Source organism: Oryctolagus cuniculus, chromosome 9 (genome assembly GCF_964237555.1).
Source record: "Oryctolagus cuniculus chromosome 9, mOryCun1.1, whole genome shotgun sequence".
NCBI lineage: Eukaryota > Metazoa > Chordata > Mammalia > Lagomorpha > Leporidae > Oryctolagus > Oryctolagus cuniculus.
Genome location: NC_091440.1, coordinates 106,509,031 through 106,523,595, shown reverse-complemented (window position 1 = coordinate 106,523,595; position 14,565 = coordinate 106,509,031). Strand labels below are relative to the sequence as shown.

The window sequence follows — 14,565 nt, the reverse complement described above, 5'->3', positions numbered from 1 at the left end:
TCTCTCCCTGCCTCTCCTTCTCTCTCTGTGTAACTCTGACTTTCAAATAAATAAATAAGTCTTAAAAAAAAAATACTATTTCATGACCAGGGGAAAGGCAAAGATTTCTCAAAGAAGACATTCACACAAGTCTCTAATAAAAATAAATAAATAAATAAATAAATAAAAGACTAATAAATTAGATTTCAGGGGCTGGTACTGTGGTATAACAGGTGAACTCTTGGCCTACATCACTGGCTTCCCATATGGGCTCCAGTTCCTGTCCCAGCTGCTCCATTTCTGATCCAGGTCCCTGCTAATGGCCTGAGAAAAGCAGCAGAAGACAGTCCAAGTGTTTGGGTCCTGCCACCCACATAGAGAGGCCTGGATGAAGCTCCTGGCTTCAGCCCTGGTCCAACACTGGCAATTGCAGTCATCTGGGGAGTTCAGGTTCAGGTAGATAGAAGATTGATCAATCTCTCTTTTATCCCTCTTTCTGACTTTCCAATAGTCTTTTTTAAACATTAATTTCATTATCTGGTCACCAAAAATAATACCAACCTGTGAGTAAAAAGGCATGCCACAAACCAGATTATTGCAATATATATATAACTATCAAAGCAAATCTAATCTATGAGAAATCCCATAAATTAATAATGAAAGACATGGGCCAGCACTGTGGCGCAGCCAGTGAAAGCCCTGGCTTGAAGCGCCAACATCCCATATGGGCGTCGGTTCCAGTCCCGGCTGCTCTTTTTCCAATCCAGCTCTCTGCTGTGGCCTGGGAAGGCAATGGAAGATGGCCCAAGTCCTTGGGCCCTGGCACCCATGTGGGAGACCCGGAGGAAGTTCCTGGCTCCTGGCTTCGGATCAACGCAGCTCTGGCCATTGTGGCATCTTGGGAGTGAAATACTTCTGTCTGTAACTCTGTCTTTTTCAAATAAAACAAATCTTTAAAAAAAAAAAAAAAAAAGTCACAAGGCACATGTCCAAGGACTTGCTCAATTTATTAAAAAAAATAATGAAAGACAATGAAATGTTCTTAAATAGGTTAAAGATTTGAATAAATATTCCAAAATGTGGCTATTCCAGTGGTCAATAATGTGACAAAATGTTCAACTTCACTATCAAATTACATAGAATTACAGTCCTCCAGAAAGGCTAAAATTAAAAGGACAGACAATACCATGTTTTGGCAAGAATGTGGAGCAACTAGAACTCTCATAGGCTCTTGGTGGGAGTGTAACATGATACAACGACTTTGGGGAATAGGCCATTTAAATTTTTTTTTTAATTAAAAAAAAAAAATGACCCAGGAACTACATTTCTTACATATATACCAAACTAAAATAAGTATTTATATACATCAAAAGTCATGGATAAAAATGTTCACAGCTTTATTGATAATAGCTAAAAACTAGTAACAACCTCAACATCACCAACAAAAGATTGCGAAGTATGGTATATTCAGACCATGGATTATTACAACGCAATAAAAGGTAACAAACTAATCCTATTGCAATGAAATGAATGAAATAACCAGGCACAACAGAGTACACTGCATGAGTCCTTGTGAATGGTGTGCAAAACCAGTCAACTCTGGGGCTGGCATTGTGGTGTAGCAGGTAAGCAGTACTAGCATCCCACATGGGTGCCAGTTCAAGTCCCAGCTGCTCCACCTCTGATCCAGCTCTCTGCTAATGTGTCTATTAGAATGCAAATGTTTTAAAATGTCAGCGCAGGAACCAGCATTGTGGTATAGCAGGTTAAACTGTCATGTGCAGCCCTGGCAACCCCTTCGGGCACGGGCACGGGTATAAGTCCAGTGGTTCCACTTCTGATCCAGCTCCCCGCTAATGCACCTGGGAAAGCAGTGGAGGATAGCCCAAGTGCTTGGGCCCCTGATCCCACGTGGGGAACCCGAAAGAAGCTCCTGATTCCTGGGTTCAGCCTGGTCCAATCCTGGTCATTAAGGCCACTAGGGGAGTGAACCAGCAGATGGAAGATCTCTCTCTCTCATCTCTCCCTCTCTAATTCTGCCTTTCAAATAAAATAAAATAAAAATAGAACTTAAAAAAAAAAGTTAGCATAAACTAATCACAGAAGTTAAACATTATACTGAAGGAACCATCATTTCTGAATTTCTCAGCCATGCAGCTTCTCTCCGTCTGTCATTCTTTCAAATACATAAATAAATTTTCAAAAGAGAAGAGAGAATCTTTAGCTTCAATGTGGTCTTCCAGTCCTGGTGGAATTACAAAATATCAGCACACAAAGCTACTGGGAGCTATATTAGCCGGTCAAGATCACCATCAAGTGTTAAAGGGCAAAAGGTACAGATGTGATTTAGCATCTGAAGAGCAGCACTCCTCTGAATCAGTGGGGCTGAGCCTTGTCTGGGTGGGGACCGCTGAGTCTTCTGGGTAGCTAAATGCAAGAGGCACAGGCACCGACCACATCCACCTCCTTCCTGCACGCCACACGCTGTTTAGTAACTCATCCACTCCAACCTCTGCTTTCCTCGGCGCCGTGAACCCAGGTAAACCCAATCCAGAGCCTGTGTTGGAATTTGAACCAGGTGACTCGGATCCAGAGCCCAGGAGCTCAACCTTGACACCACAGTGCTGCACACTGTGCACAGCTGACACCAGGCCTACTGTTTTAAACCGCAGGAAAATAGAACAGTGAGCCTGAAAAGAAATAAACAAAGGACACGTTTTTACGAAATGTGCAGCTCTTTTCGGTCAGTAGAGTTTGAGTTGTTCCGATCAACAGACACCACAAGCACCAAGAAATTCTGTCGGAGGCTTTAACCATTTTTGCACAACATTTTTGGCAGAGTTTTATATCGGGAATGTTGCAACTCTGAGGCTGGTGGCACAGTCTTTCATTTTATGGTATTGTATGTTATGTAACACACATGTGTGTGCATCCGTGTACATAGCCTATATTCATCTCACTTTCTCTGGAGTGATTCAAATAGCATCAGGGTACTTCAGGAAGCTACTGGTTAATGGAATGAAAAGATCAATTTTGGTGAAAAAATTCTGAAATCCAGGCACATGAGAAGTCTGCAAAAAGTTAATGGAAAATGATTACAACAAAAACCTGTGCAAGGATTTCAATGTTTTTGCACCAAAATTAAACTCGTGTATTAGTCCACTTACCATTACATTTAAAAATTTTTAATTTATTTGAAAGAGAGAGAGACCTAGATCTCCCATCTGCTGGTTCAGTTCCAAATGCCTTCAACAATCCAAGGTTCAGTCAAGCCAAAGCCAGGAGCCAGGAACTCTATCTGGGCCTCCCACGTGGGTGGCAGGGGCCCAACCAGCCATCACCTGCTGCCTCCCACAGTCTGCATCCACTGCAAGCCACCACAATCAGGAGTAAAACCAGGACTGGAACCCAGGCACTGTGATATGGGATGCAGGCGTCTGAGTCGCTCTGCTGAACACCTACCCCTCCTCTAATCTTTCAATGTACCCTCATGTATTTTTTTTTAATGTTTAAGTGCATTAACAGCCCAAGGTGGCCAAAATACCAGCTGTGAAAAAAGAGGAGACTTCACGAATGAGGTGTGGGCCCAGAGTTTGCGAGCTGAGCCAGGTGGGCTCACAGAGGCTCATTCTGGCAGTATCAAATTATAACATGGAAATTTCAGATATAACAACTTTTTCAGTTTTTCTAGATGAGATTGCCTAACACAGCACAGGCACACAGCTGACAACACAGCGCGCGGGGGCGGGGGGGGGGGCGTTTATTATATTGGAATAACAAATGCACGTAGCCAATTTGAAATCACTCACTGGACCCTGCACTAACTGCAGCTGAGCGCTGGATAAAAATCAAGGCTCCCTCTAGATATCTTGTGGGCGACTGACCGCCAGGTATGCAGTTGCCCTACAGCCACGTAACCCACCACGATAAACCCTTAGGAATCAAACACTCTTTCTCACGGGCCTTTGCTACCACGGAATGACTTGGAGCGTTAGAAGTACTTCTTGCAGAATTCACCGAAAGGGTGGTTTCATTTCCAGCCAGGACGGTCCCGGTCCCGCCGCCCCCTATCCTGAGCCCGCCCCTCAGCCCAGCAGTTCGCTCCTCGCCCTAGCGCGAAGGTGGCGGCTCTGGCCCGGCAGGGCTGCTTCCCCAGCTTCTGTGTCACGCGCTCGCCAGCCAGGCTCCCTGGCCCTCAGTCTCCCTTCCCCGCGCCGCCAGCGCCGGCGGGGCGGCCCCCGCAAACCACGCGGGACCGCGGGGCGCACGGCCATCTGGAGCGGCCGGCGTGCTGGGCGCGGAAGCGGGGCGGGAAGGGGGGAGGTGGCTGAGGTGCGGGATCGAGAAAGATCTGGGAGGATCTGGAAGCCAGCTGTGGGGAGGGCCCCGGGAGAGCGCTGAGGGAGTGGTCCCCAGAGTCGCAGGGCCCCCCGAAGGGAGCCGGGCAGTGCGCGGAGTGACCCGGAAAACGTACCCGTCCAAGCGCCCTAAAGCACTAAAACAGCCAGAACCGGCTCGGCCGCCGCCGACTCTAGAAAGTTCTCCGCCCCCGCCCCCTCCGTCTCCCGCTCGCGCGCCAGCTCCTCCCAGCCCCTCCCTCGCGGCGGGGTGGGACCAATCGCGCCCTCAGCCGCCGTCCACCTCCGCCGCGGGCTCCGAGCGCGCCGGCTGCAGAGAGCGCGAGCTGCGGCCAGTCCGCACGCCCGGCAGCCGCCAGTGCCGTCGCCGCACGCCTCACGGGCAGGTCCGGCGTTCGGGAGGGTTTGGCTCGCGCTGCGCTCGGTCCACGGACTCAGCGGGCTCCGAGCGGCCATGACCGCCGAGGAGATGAAGGCGGCCGAGAGCGGGGCGCAGTCGGCGCCGCTGCCCCTCGAGGGCGTGGACATCAGCCCCAAGCAAGACGAAGGCGTGCTGAAGGTGAGGGCTGGGCGGCTGCGGCGGGAGCGGCCGCCGGGTCCCGTAGCCCGCGGCCGTCGCGTTGCCTTCCCGGGCCGGGCGGCGTTACCCGGGGTGGCAGAGGCTTCCACACGGCCGGAAGGAGTCGGTGCGGGTGCGCGGGTCACGGCGTAGCCGTCTTCTGGCTCCCGGACAGCCAGGGGTCTGGGCCCAGGCCCTCGCCTTCCGCGCCCGGGCCGGGCAGGGGCCGAGCCTGCGGCGCCAACTCCGGCGTGCACGGGGCGGTCGAGAGGGGCGGGGCGCCCGCGGGCCGCGCACCGCGCCGGCCCCCGCACCGCCCCTCGTTCACCTGTCCCCGACCCCACGGTCCGGCCGGGCTGCCCAATGGAGATGGGAAGTCCCTGGATCGCCCGATCGCTGATGGTGTGAGAGCGCGTCCGCCCTAGCGGTGAGACGGTGGCTTGGACGCGAAGCGGCTCCCGGAGTCATTTCCTGGCCCGGAGCTCTTTGTGTGACCCGTTGCCCTCGGCGCCCCACCACCACCACGCTCGGCGCCCCGGGTTCCAAACGCTGGCGCTCGCCCGGGGTCACCTGCTCAACCCAGCCATGCCCGCTCCCTCGGCCCAGGGAGGGCCAGGAGCAGTGCCTGCCGGGACCTGTAGTTCCGGTAATCCTCGCCGCCCCCCCTCCCCGGGCGAGGCTTTAAGTGTAGGGCGAGGAGGAGGAGGGTCTTTGCTTCGGCGCCTGAGGAGGGCGGGGGAGGCACCTTTGAACCGGGTCTGGCCAGCCTGTGGTTATGCCTAACCCGTTCTGCAGAAAGCCCAGGGTGGTAACCTCCCGGCTGGCGTTTCATACCTTGTCTCCATCCTCTGCATCTGCCTACCTGGCCGCCCACTGCTCAGCCCAGCCATTGTGCAAAGCCAGAGGCTTCAGGGAGCTTGACCTGGTGCAAGCAGTCCGCCTGGCTTTCAACCATGTGCCTGCGGCCGCGAGCCCCTGCCCCAGCTGCTCCCACGTGGCCATGTGGCTTCCCGGTTGTCTGCAGCACCTTGCTGTTTTCTACAAGGTTATTACTCTGGGAAGGGTCATTCCCCTTCACCCTCCAGCCCTGGCCTTTGTCTTTTCTACTCCTCACGGCCTGGGGTCAGAAGCCAGTGTTCCTGGGAAGTATTCTTACCTGAACAGGGCTTATTTGGCTCCCAGGTCAGGGCCTGTTGGGGCCTGGGGTCAGAAGCCAGTGTTCCTGGGAAGTATTCTTACCTGAACAGGGCTTATTTGGCTCCCAGGTCAGGGCCTGTTGGAGAGCCTGCGTGCTCACCAGTCACCCAGTGTGCTCGACCCATTGCAAACTGTCCTGTTCTCAGTACTGATGCTCCTCTCCTTCGGCTGCCTCCAAAGCAGGCCCTGGTCTGATGGCCACTGGCGCTTGGGAAGAATGAGGAAATATTGCAAGGATACGTCCCCCTTTGCTGCTGCTGACAACCCTTTATCCAACCTTTGCTGTGTGATCTTGCAAGATCTCAGGGATCATCATAGCTGGGCAGCTTATCCCACAGCATACAGCAAAAACTGGAGCTCGGCTCTTGTCTCCAGTTTACCAGCTCAGTCTTGCAGCACCTCTAGAAAGCTGGGAGTCACTTGAGGATTGGGGCCCTCAAATCTGGGTAGAGGCAAGAGTCCCCTTAGGTTTGCTGCAGAGGTGTGCGCTTTGCTGCCCTTTCTGCCCCACCCCCGGGTTACTCACCCTCTTCACTTCTTCCCAGGTCATCAAGCGAGAGGGCACAGGCACCGAGACACCCATGATCGGGGACCGAGTCTTTGTCCACTACACTGGCTGGCTCTTGGATGGCACGAAGTTTGACTCCAGTCTGGACCGCAAGGACAAATTCTCCTTTGACCTGGGAAAAGGTAGGCATGGCTAGTGGGCTGGCCGGAAGGCTTCGGGGTGGCTAGGAGCTATCTGGCGAGCTGAAAGCATATTCCCAGAACCCAGCTCAAGGTGGGGTGGCTTACTGCAGACTGTGTCCGTCACTCTTTTTCTTCTTTCTGTTCTGTGACTCTGGTGATTGCTGTCTCCCCACACACACACCTTTTCACCTTGACTCCCTCTTTGGGGGTGCACAGTCCTGCTTCTTGAACTTGTTTGTCCCGGGATTGAGTTTTAGGTTAAGAGTTCAGAGACAGCAGCACTTCATGCAGCCAGGCCTCTTAGCTCCTGGTGCATTTCTCGGGTGACACTGAACAGAGACCCTTGCTGAGAGGGTCCTGTTTGCCTCTGTATCTGCAGGGGAGGTCATCAAGGCTTGGGACATTGCTGTTGCAACCATGAAGGTGGGGGAATTGTGCCGCATCACCTGCAAACCCGAATATGCCTACGGTTCGGCAGGCAGCCCTCCAAAGATCCCCCCCAACGCCACACTTGTGTTCGAGGTGAGTGTCCAACCACAGAGACCCGGGCACAAGGCCAGGCCTTATCTCAGCCCAGTGGCTGGCTGCCCTCCAGCCCTTCCTGCCTCTTGGAGACAATGTAGCCGAGGCTGAGAGCCTGGCCCAGGAGGAGAAATGGGGAGGGCAGCTGGCTCTGCTGCTGCCAGATGTGGCGGTAATGGAAGCTTCAGGTAGGAGGAGGTGATTGAGAGCAGCTCCTGCGGCAGATGGGTGGTGGTGGTAACTGCAAGCTCTGGGAGGACAGAAACTCGGCAGTCACAGAGACAGAGCGGAGGGCTGAGACTTGTTTGCTCTGGGCTGCAGTGGGGGCTGAGGCGAGGCCTCACTGAGGAATGGAACTGGCACTGTTGAGTCTAGGAGTGCCTGAGCCCATCAGTGGACACTCAGAGAATGCCCAGAAGATCCTGGAAGTTGTGGTGGCATGGATTGGGCTTTCTTTTTCCTCAAGGAAGGTGGATTGAGATTGTCTGAAACATGCCCTCTTGGAGTGGAGCAGACCTTGGCTCTCCTGAGTTAACTTAAATCCACATGGTCTGCACTCACCACCATCATTGAAACAACAGAGCTTCTGGTTAAAGGCCCTGGTGGTCAGATCCATCTGGTCGTTCACTAGGGACTCCTGGCTGAGGGCGAGGTGGTGGTGCACTATCGAGGAGTTCGTGGGGGAAGGATCTGTGTCATCTTGGGTCTTTGCCACAGGTGGAATTGTTTGAGTTCAAGGGAGAGGATCTGACAGACGACGAAGACGGCGGAATCATCCGCAGAATACGGACTCGGGGTGAAGGCTATGCTAGGCCCAACGATGGTGCTATTGTGGAGGGTGAGTCAGTTCCGCTGAGTCTGGGATTTGGATACTGATGCACACCTGGGGACCAGATGGTTTTGGCTAAGTCACTTCCCTTCTCTGAGCCTATTTTCTTAACTATAAGGTTTGGGATTGGACAATACACTCTTAATATCCCTCCAGGTCTGAGACCACAGCAGGGGTATCTTGGGGACAAGAAGTGATGGGTGACCTAGGGAGGCTGCTGGCATCCTTCCTTGGTCCCCTGCCCTCTCACACCCTGGCATACTGCCTCTTGCATGCTAGTCGCACTGGAAGGGTACTACAAGGACCGGCTCTTTGACCAGCGGGAACTCCGCTTTGAGGTCGGCGAGGGGGAGAGTCTGGATCTGCCTTGTGGGCTAGAGAAGGCCATTCAGCGCATGGAGAAAGGCGAACATTCCATCTTGTACCTCAAGCCCAGGTGAGCAGGGGGTGCTCTAGAGCCAGTGCCAGACCATGAGTTGTAGAGCTGGCCACTTGTGTCCTTTCCCCTTCGTGTGCTGGGTGCAACTCAACCACATGTGTGTCAAAGCGTGGCCACGATTGTCTGCCTTGGATCAAAGCATATCTTTTCAGTCATTGCTGCAGATTGTCTCCTGCCAACATTAAGATTTTAATCTCCCATTAATTGAGTCACTCGCCATTTATTGAGATGCACCTGTTAGGTACGATAGTGGTGCTGAAAATCTCGAGGTTCAGGGACTAACAGAACATTGTTCCTGCCTTCCTAAATTAGTAGTCGTACCACTGTGTGCTCACAGAAGATGCTAAGGGACCACCAAGGTCAGGGAACATTTTGCCAAACAGGAAACAATGGGCCCAGGTCTGAAAGCATGGGGTGGGGAGGTAGTTGAGAGGAAAGGGGGAAACGTTAGGGCTGCCGAGCTGACCCGGAGCCTTTCTAACCCTGCAGTTACGCGTTTGGCAATGCTGGGAAGGAAAAGTTTCAGATCCCGCCATATGCTGAGCTGAAATATGAAGTCCACCTCAAGAGTTTTGAGAAGGTGAGTTTGCACGGCGTCTTCCCTGCCCACCCAGGCGCAGATTCCGCGGGCGCTGACAGCTGTGTTTCTCCCCTGGGTGCTGGCAGGCCAAGGAGTCCTGGGAGATGAGCTCGGAGGAGAAGCTGGAGCAGAGCGCCATCGTGAAAGAGCGAGGCACCGTGTACTTCAAGGTGAGCAGACGGGGCCGCTGCTAAGCACACCCCTGGGAGGGCTGCCCTGGGGGCTTGGCACCTGCTGTGTCTGAGCTCAGTGGTCTCAGGGGCGAGGAGGAGATGGCCCCTGCCTGTGGGTCACAGGTGTCTACAAGTTGTGATAGACTGGTGACACCGAAGCTGTGCTGGGTGCCTGAACCCTCCCTCCCACTGCAGGAAGGCAAGTACAAGCAGGCTCTGCTACAGTACAAGAAGATTGTGTCTTGGCTGGAATACGAGTCAAGTTTTTCCAGTGAGGAAGTGCAAAAGGCACAGGCCCTGCGCCTGGCCTCCCACCTCAACCTGGCTATGTGTCACCTGAAGCTACAGGCCTTCTCGGCAGCCGTGGAAAGCTGTAACAAGGTGAGGCCCCTTAGAGGCTGTGGAGGCAGCGAGCACAGGCAGGGCCAAGGAAGCTTCCTGAGCAGGGCAGGAATGGTGGGAGTGCAGAGACAATGAGCCCCGAGTCGGGGGCTGTGAGTAGCACGCACCTTGGCTTTGGTGGGGAGAGATGGGGGAAGCGCTGGGTGGGAAGAACTTCGGTGTTCACCCAACGTGGTTCCCAGCCTCTCATCCACCGGCTTGATCCTAAAGACAATGGAGGTGGCAGCCTTCCTCCTCTTTGACCAGATGCCTGCTGTCGTCTTCCTCTGCCTCCTGAATGATCGAGGTTCCTACCTAGACCTCAGTCTTCTCCCTTCAATGCGCCATACCTTGTTCTTTGTGGGCTAGAGTCAGCCATTTCCGTTCCTCTTCATCCTGTGGAGCCCAGCCTTGGTCAGGCGGGCTTCAGGGCCTGCCCTCTCACTGTGCTGCCTCTTCCCCGCATCCTCAGGCCCTGGAACTGGACAGCAACAACGAGAAGGGCCTCTTCCGCCGGGGAGAGGCCCACCTGGCTGTGAACGACTTTGACCTGGCACGGGCTGACTTCCAGAAGGTCCTGCAGCTCTACCCCAGCAACAAAGCGGCTAAGGCCCAGCTGGCTGTGTGCCAGCAGCGGATCCGCAAGCAGATTGCCCGGGAGAAGAAGCTCTACGCCAACATGTTTGAGAGGCTGGCAGAGGAGGAGAACAAGGTGAGGGCCGGATAGAGCAGGGTTGGAATGAACAGAGAAAGGCACTTGCTTGTCCTCTGCTCAGCCCAGCTGGGGTGGGCTCTTCGTGGCTCGCTGTCTGTGCCAGTCCTAGAAACCAGAACTTGCCCTCTTCCCTGGAGGAGTAAGGCGAGTGTGTGTTCCCTCAGGGTCCAGAGTTAAGCCTGCCTGTCCCCAGAAGCAGTTGACCCTTCTAGCTTTTGTGCATTATTCCAACACACGTCCTACATACTTGAGGCTGCAGAAAGTACACGGAAAACATGGATCATGGAAAAAGAAGTTATGCATGGATTTCAGAAATTTTCGTGCCAAAATCACCATCTTTTCATTTCATTTTCCGTGAACTTTTTGGGGGCCCTCGTGTGAACGATACATGCATGCATGTTGCCTTCCCCCTTTCCCTCACAGAAGCAACATACTGGCTGTGTTTCAAAGAATATTAGCAGGAAGCTTCTCTTACGGTGGCATTTTAGAGAGCGTTCACATCCTTTCACACACCATATTTGACTGTGTGCATGCAGTGTGTCTTAACCAGGGCCCTGTTTCTTAGTCTTCAGTGTTAGAAAGCAACCCTGTCTAACAAAGGACGTGGGAAATTTTAAGTTCTCTGGCAGCCATGTTTACAAAGGTAAAAAGAGATGGAGTTACATTTTAATATTTTAGTTGACTCGCAGTACATGTAATTTTTGAGTTGCATGTTTATTTTCCAAACTAAGTCTTTAAGATCCAATGTATATTTTGCCCTTAGACGGCATCAGTTGAATTAGCCACATGCAGTCGTGGCTACCATACGAGTTGTGCACAGTTCTAAACTACTGCAACAAGTGACCTTGTAAGGTGTGATTCGCCTACGTACAGATTGTCCAGGACAGAGCAACGAGGAAAACTTCTGTGTAGGCCCTGCATGTGTGTTTTTACTTAGGAGGTCAGCCCCTTCCTCTTCCTGCTTGCAGGCGAAGGCAGAAGTGGCCGCAGGCGACCATCCCATGGACACAGAGATGAAGGATGAGCGGAACGACGTGGCTGGAAGCCAGTCTCAGGTGGAGACAGAAGCATAGCCTCTCTGGCCTGGCTCCTGCGACTGCCCGCCTCCTGCTCCCCTGCCCTACTCCACCCTGTTAGTTTTGTAAAAACTGAAGAATTTTGAGTGACTTAGACCTTTATTTTTCTATCTGGTTGGATGGTGGCTTTGCGAGGAGGGGGGAAAGACTAGGCTGGGAACGCTGAGGTAGGGCTGATTCTAGGGAGTGTCACCCGCCCCCCTTCCCCCATCACACGTGAATGTACATCCATCCACACACACGCAACTGAATGTTCGTGCATTTTGCTCCCTCTGTTAGGTCTACTTTGCAAATGGTAGAAGGGGGCAAGTGGTGGGGATGGGGTCTGATGTGAAACCAGGGTGGAGAGGGAGACCGACTCCTGGGCAGCTGCTTTCCTGATCCTTGTCCTCTCCCAGTCCCTTTCAAACTGTGGCCTCCAGGTGGGTGCTGGGGGTGGGGAAACCATTGCTGTGCCTGTTACCTCTCAGTCCCTTCCTCACCCCAGATGGTGTGGCTGACTGTGTCTGGTGTCCAAGACCACCCCCGTCCCCCATTCTGGTATTGGCCTTCCTAGCAGTTTCCCTTCTCAGCCAGGTTGTATCCCCACCCTCCCACCCTGTCAGCCTCTTCTCTGCACGTTGCTGAAAGTCCAGGCTCGCCTCAAGTTCTGTGCTTGAGCAATAAAGTGGAAACAATAAAACCTGGGTGTCAGGCAGCCCTTTCTGTCCAGCTCCAGAAGGGGGTACAGTGTAGATAGAGGCAAATCAGGGGAGCTGCTGACCTAGTCCCCAGCCCCACTGAAACAAGTGCAGCACCCGATGGATTCGCAGTAGTTGGGCGGGAAGCCTCCCTGCTGCACAGGGCCCCCTGAGAACTGCACAGACTACAGCCAGGACTACCATGGCCTTGCTGTAGGTTCCCAGCAGTCCACCTCCTAGACATCTAGGGTGGGGGTGGGGCATTAGTACCTCTGGTTTTCTTCCCTGACGCACAGAAGGGATTGTAAACATCTAGAAAACTGGGATCATGTTTGTTTGAAAGTGGACACATGTACTTCAGATCCAGGAGAGTTGTCTGGCCTTGCTTGCACCCTTGTGACCTGCTGGGGCCTGGGAGAAGCCAAGTGGCCAGGTCATCACGCTGAGCCTGCTCTGTGTGATCTTGGCTGTAGGTGAGAGCCTGTATCTAGGCCTGTTTCTTACGTCCTGCGTCTTCACAAACTGGTGGAGTAATCTATTCCCACACACCTGTACAATTCCCTCCAGAGGAATTGCTCCATACTTTGATCATGGAGGGTTAATTTGTGAAGAGTTTCTCCAAGTCATGCTGTACATTGAGGAATCCCATTGTTACTGCTGGGTCTCTTCTACATCTGGATCCTTTTGGTGTTTTGAAATTAGATTTGTGAGAAGCATTTAGCGTGGCAGCTGTGGCTGCTTAGGATGCCCACATCCCATGGTGGAGTGCCTGAGTTCAGGTCCCAGCTCCTGACTTTGCTAAAGTACACCCCAGGAGGCACTGGCTGAAGGTGTATGTGGTCGGATCCCTGCCATCCACATCAGAAACCCCGGGTGAGTGCCAGGCTCCTGGCTTTGACCTGATCTAGTTTCAGCTGTTGTAGGCATTTAAGGAGTGAACCAGCAGGTGGAAGATCTCTGCCAATTTGCCCTTCAAATAAAAATTAGACTCCTGCCCCTGCAGGTAGTCATAATAGCTATCTCTCATTAAGTACTTAGCATGTCAGCCTCAATTAAATGGAAAGAAAGTGTAACATGAGGTCTCCAAACATTCAAACTGTTCCATGAGGTTCAGGAGGCTGGGCAAGTCTTGAGGTACCTTCAGGTTCTGCATGCTTCTGTAAGGTTCCAATAACAAAACACAGGGCAGTAGGTTACGTAACATTAAAGCTGTTTGTGAAGATGTTTTGTTAAAATAGCTAAACATGTTTAAAGCTAAAAATAACCCTACCACATATTCCACCTCTTGGGGTCAGTGTTCAAGTATATTTTGCAGGCATCTGCACCTGCCTCACTCACTTTGTACCAGAGACTGCCTGAAAAAGGGAAATCAGTGGCATCCAGGAACTTGGAAGTGGGGTCCCTGGACAAAGCGGAATTGAGTTTATCTTGAACGAATGCTGAGCGAAACATCAGGATCTACTACGTTTCATCTCCAAAGTATTTCTAATCATCCTAGCCCCACTCCCTTCCCAACACTACCACACATGGCCAGTCTGCTGTCTTGCAAAACGCTTTTTGTTTGTTTTTTTAAGATTTATTTGAGAGGCAGAGCTACAGACAGAGAAAGGTCTTCCATCCCCTGGGTCTCCTACACAGGTGCAGGGACCCAAGCACTTGGGGCATCTTCCACTGCTTTCCCAGGTCATGGCAGAGAGCTGGATTGGAGGTGGAGCAGCCAGCACCGCAGGCAGAGGCCTACCCGCTATGCCACAGCACCAGCTCCCAAAACACTACTACACTGCATCTGAGTCCTGTCCCTATACCTGCTCAGTCGCTTCCAGTGGGTGCCCATCCCATTTAGGCTGAAGATCACAACCCTGCAAGGCCTGACCCAGCCTGCTCTTCCAGCTTCAAAGCACTTGAACATTGTATCAGCTACACCTCCCTGAGAGCAAAAGCTGGAGGTGACCTCTGTCCGCTTACAACTGGAGAAAAAAATATGTGAAAGACATCTTGGGGCCGGCGCCGCGGCTCAATAGGCTAATCCTCCACCTAGCGGCGCCGGCACACCGGGTTCTAGTCCCGGTCAAGGCGCCAGATGCTGTCCCGGTTGCCCCTCTTCCAGGACAGCTCTGCAGTGGCCTGGGAGTGCAGTGGAGGATGGCCCAAGTGCTTGGGCCCTGCACCCCATGGGAAACCAGGAGAAGCACCTGGCTCCTGCCTTCAGATCAGCGCAGCGCACCAGCCATGGTGGCCATTGGATGGTGAAACAACAGCAAAGGAAGACTTTTCTCTCTCTCACTATCCACTCTGCCTGTCAAAAAAAAAAAAAAAAAAAAAAGAAAAAAAGAAAAGAAAGACATCTTGGGCAGGACTAATAAAAAGCAGTGGCTTACCGGTGTGAG

General features: G+C 52.8%; 1 protein-coding gene and 1 long non-coding RNA gene across 2 annotated transcripts; one reads left to right on the top strand and one right to left on the bottom strand.

Moving 5' to 3' along the window:
• Positions 1-967: 967 nt before the first annotated feature.
• LOC138843866 (uncharacterized) lies at positions 968-4,546 on the bottom strand. Its single transcript, XR_011378990.1, has 2 exons — positions 4,454-4,546; positions 968-2,669 (listed from the first exon to the last, which is right to left on the bottom strand). It is a non-coding gene; the product is annotated as an uncharacterized lncRNA (long non-coding RNA).
• A 242-nt stretch (positions 4,547-4,788) lies between these two features.
• FKBP4 (FKBP prolyl isomerase 4) lies at positions 4,789-12,180 on the top strand. Its single transcript, NM_001082310.1, is given in 10 exon segments — positions 4,789-4,896; positions 6,639-6,783; positions 7,163-7,305; positions 8,023-8,143; positions 8,414-8,570; positions 9,063-9,153; positions 9,240-9,323; positions 9,522-9,707; positions 10,180-10,419; positions 11,391-12,180. Coding segments are annotated over 10 exon segments (1,377 nt in total). The 5' UTR covers positions 4,789-4,791; the 3' UTR covers positions 11,496-12,180.
• The last annotated feature ends 2,385 nt before the right edge of the window (positions 12,181-14,565 follow it).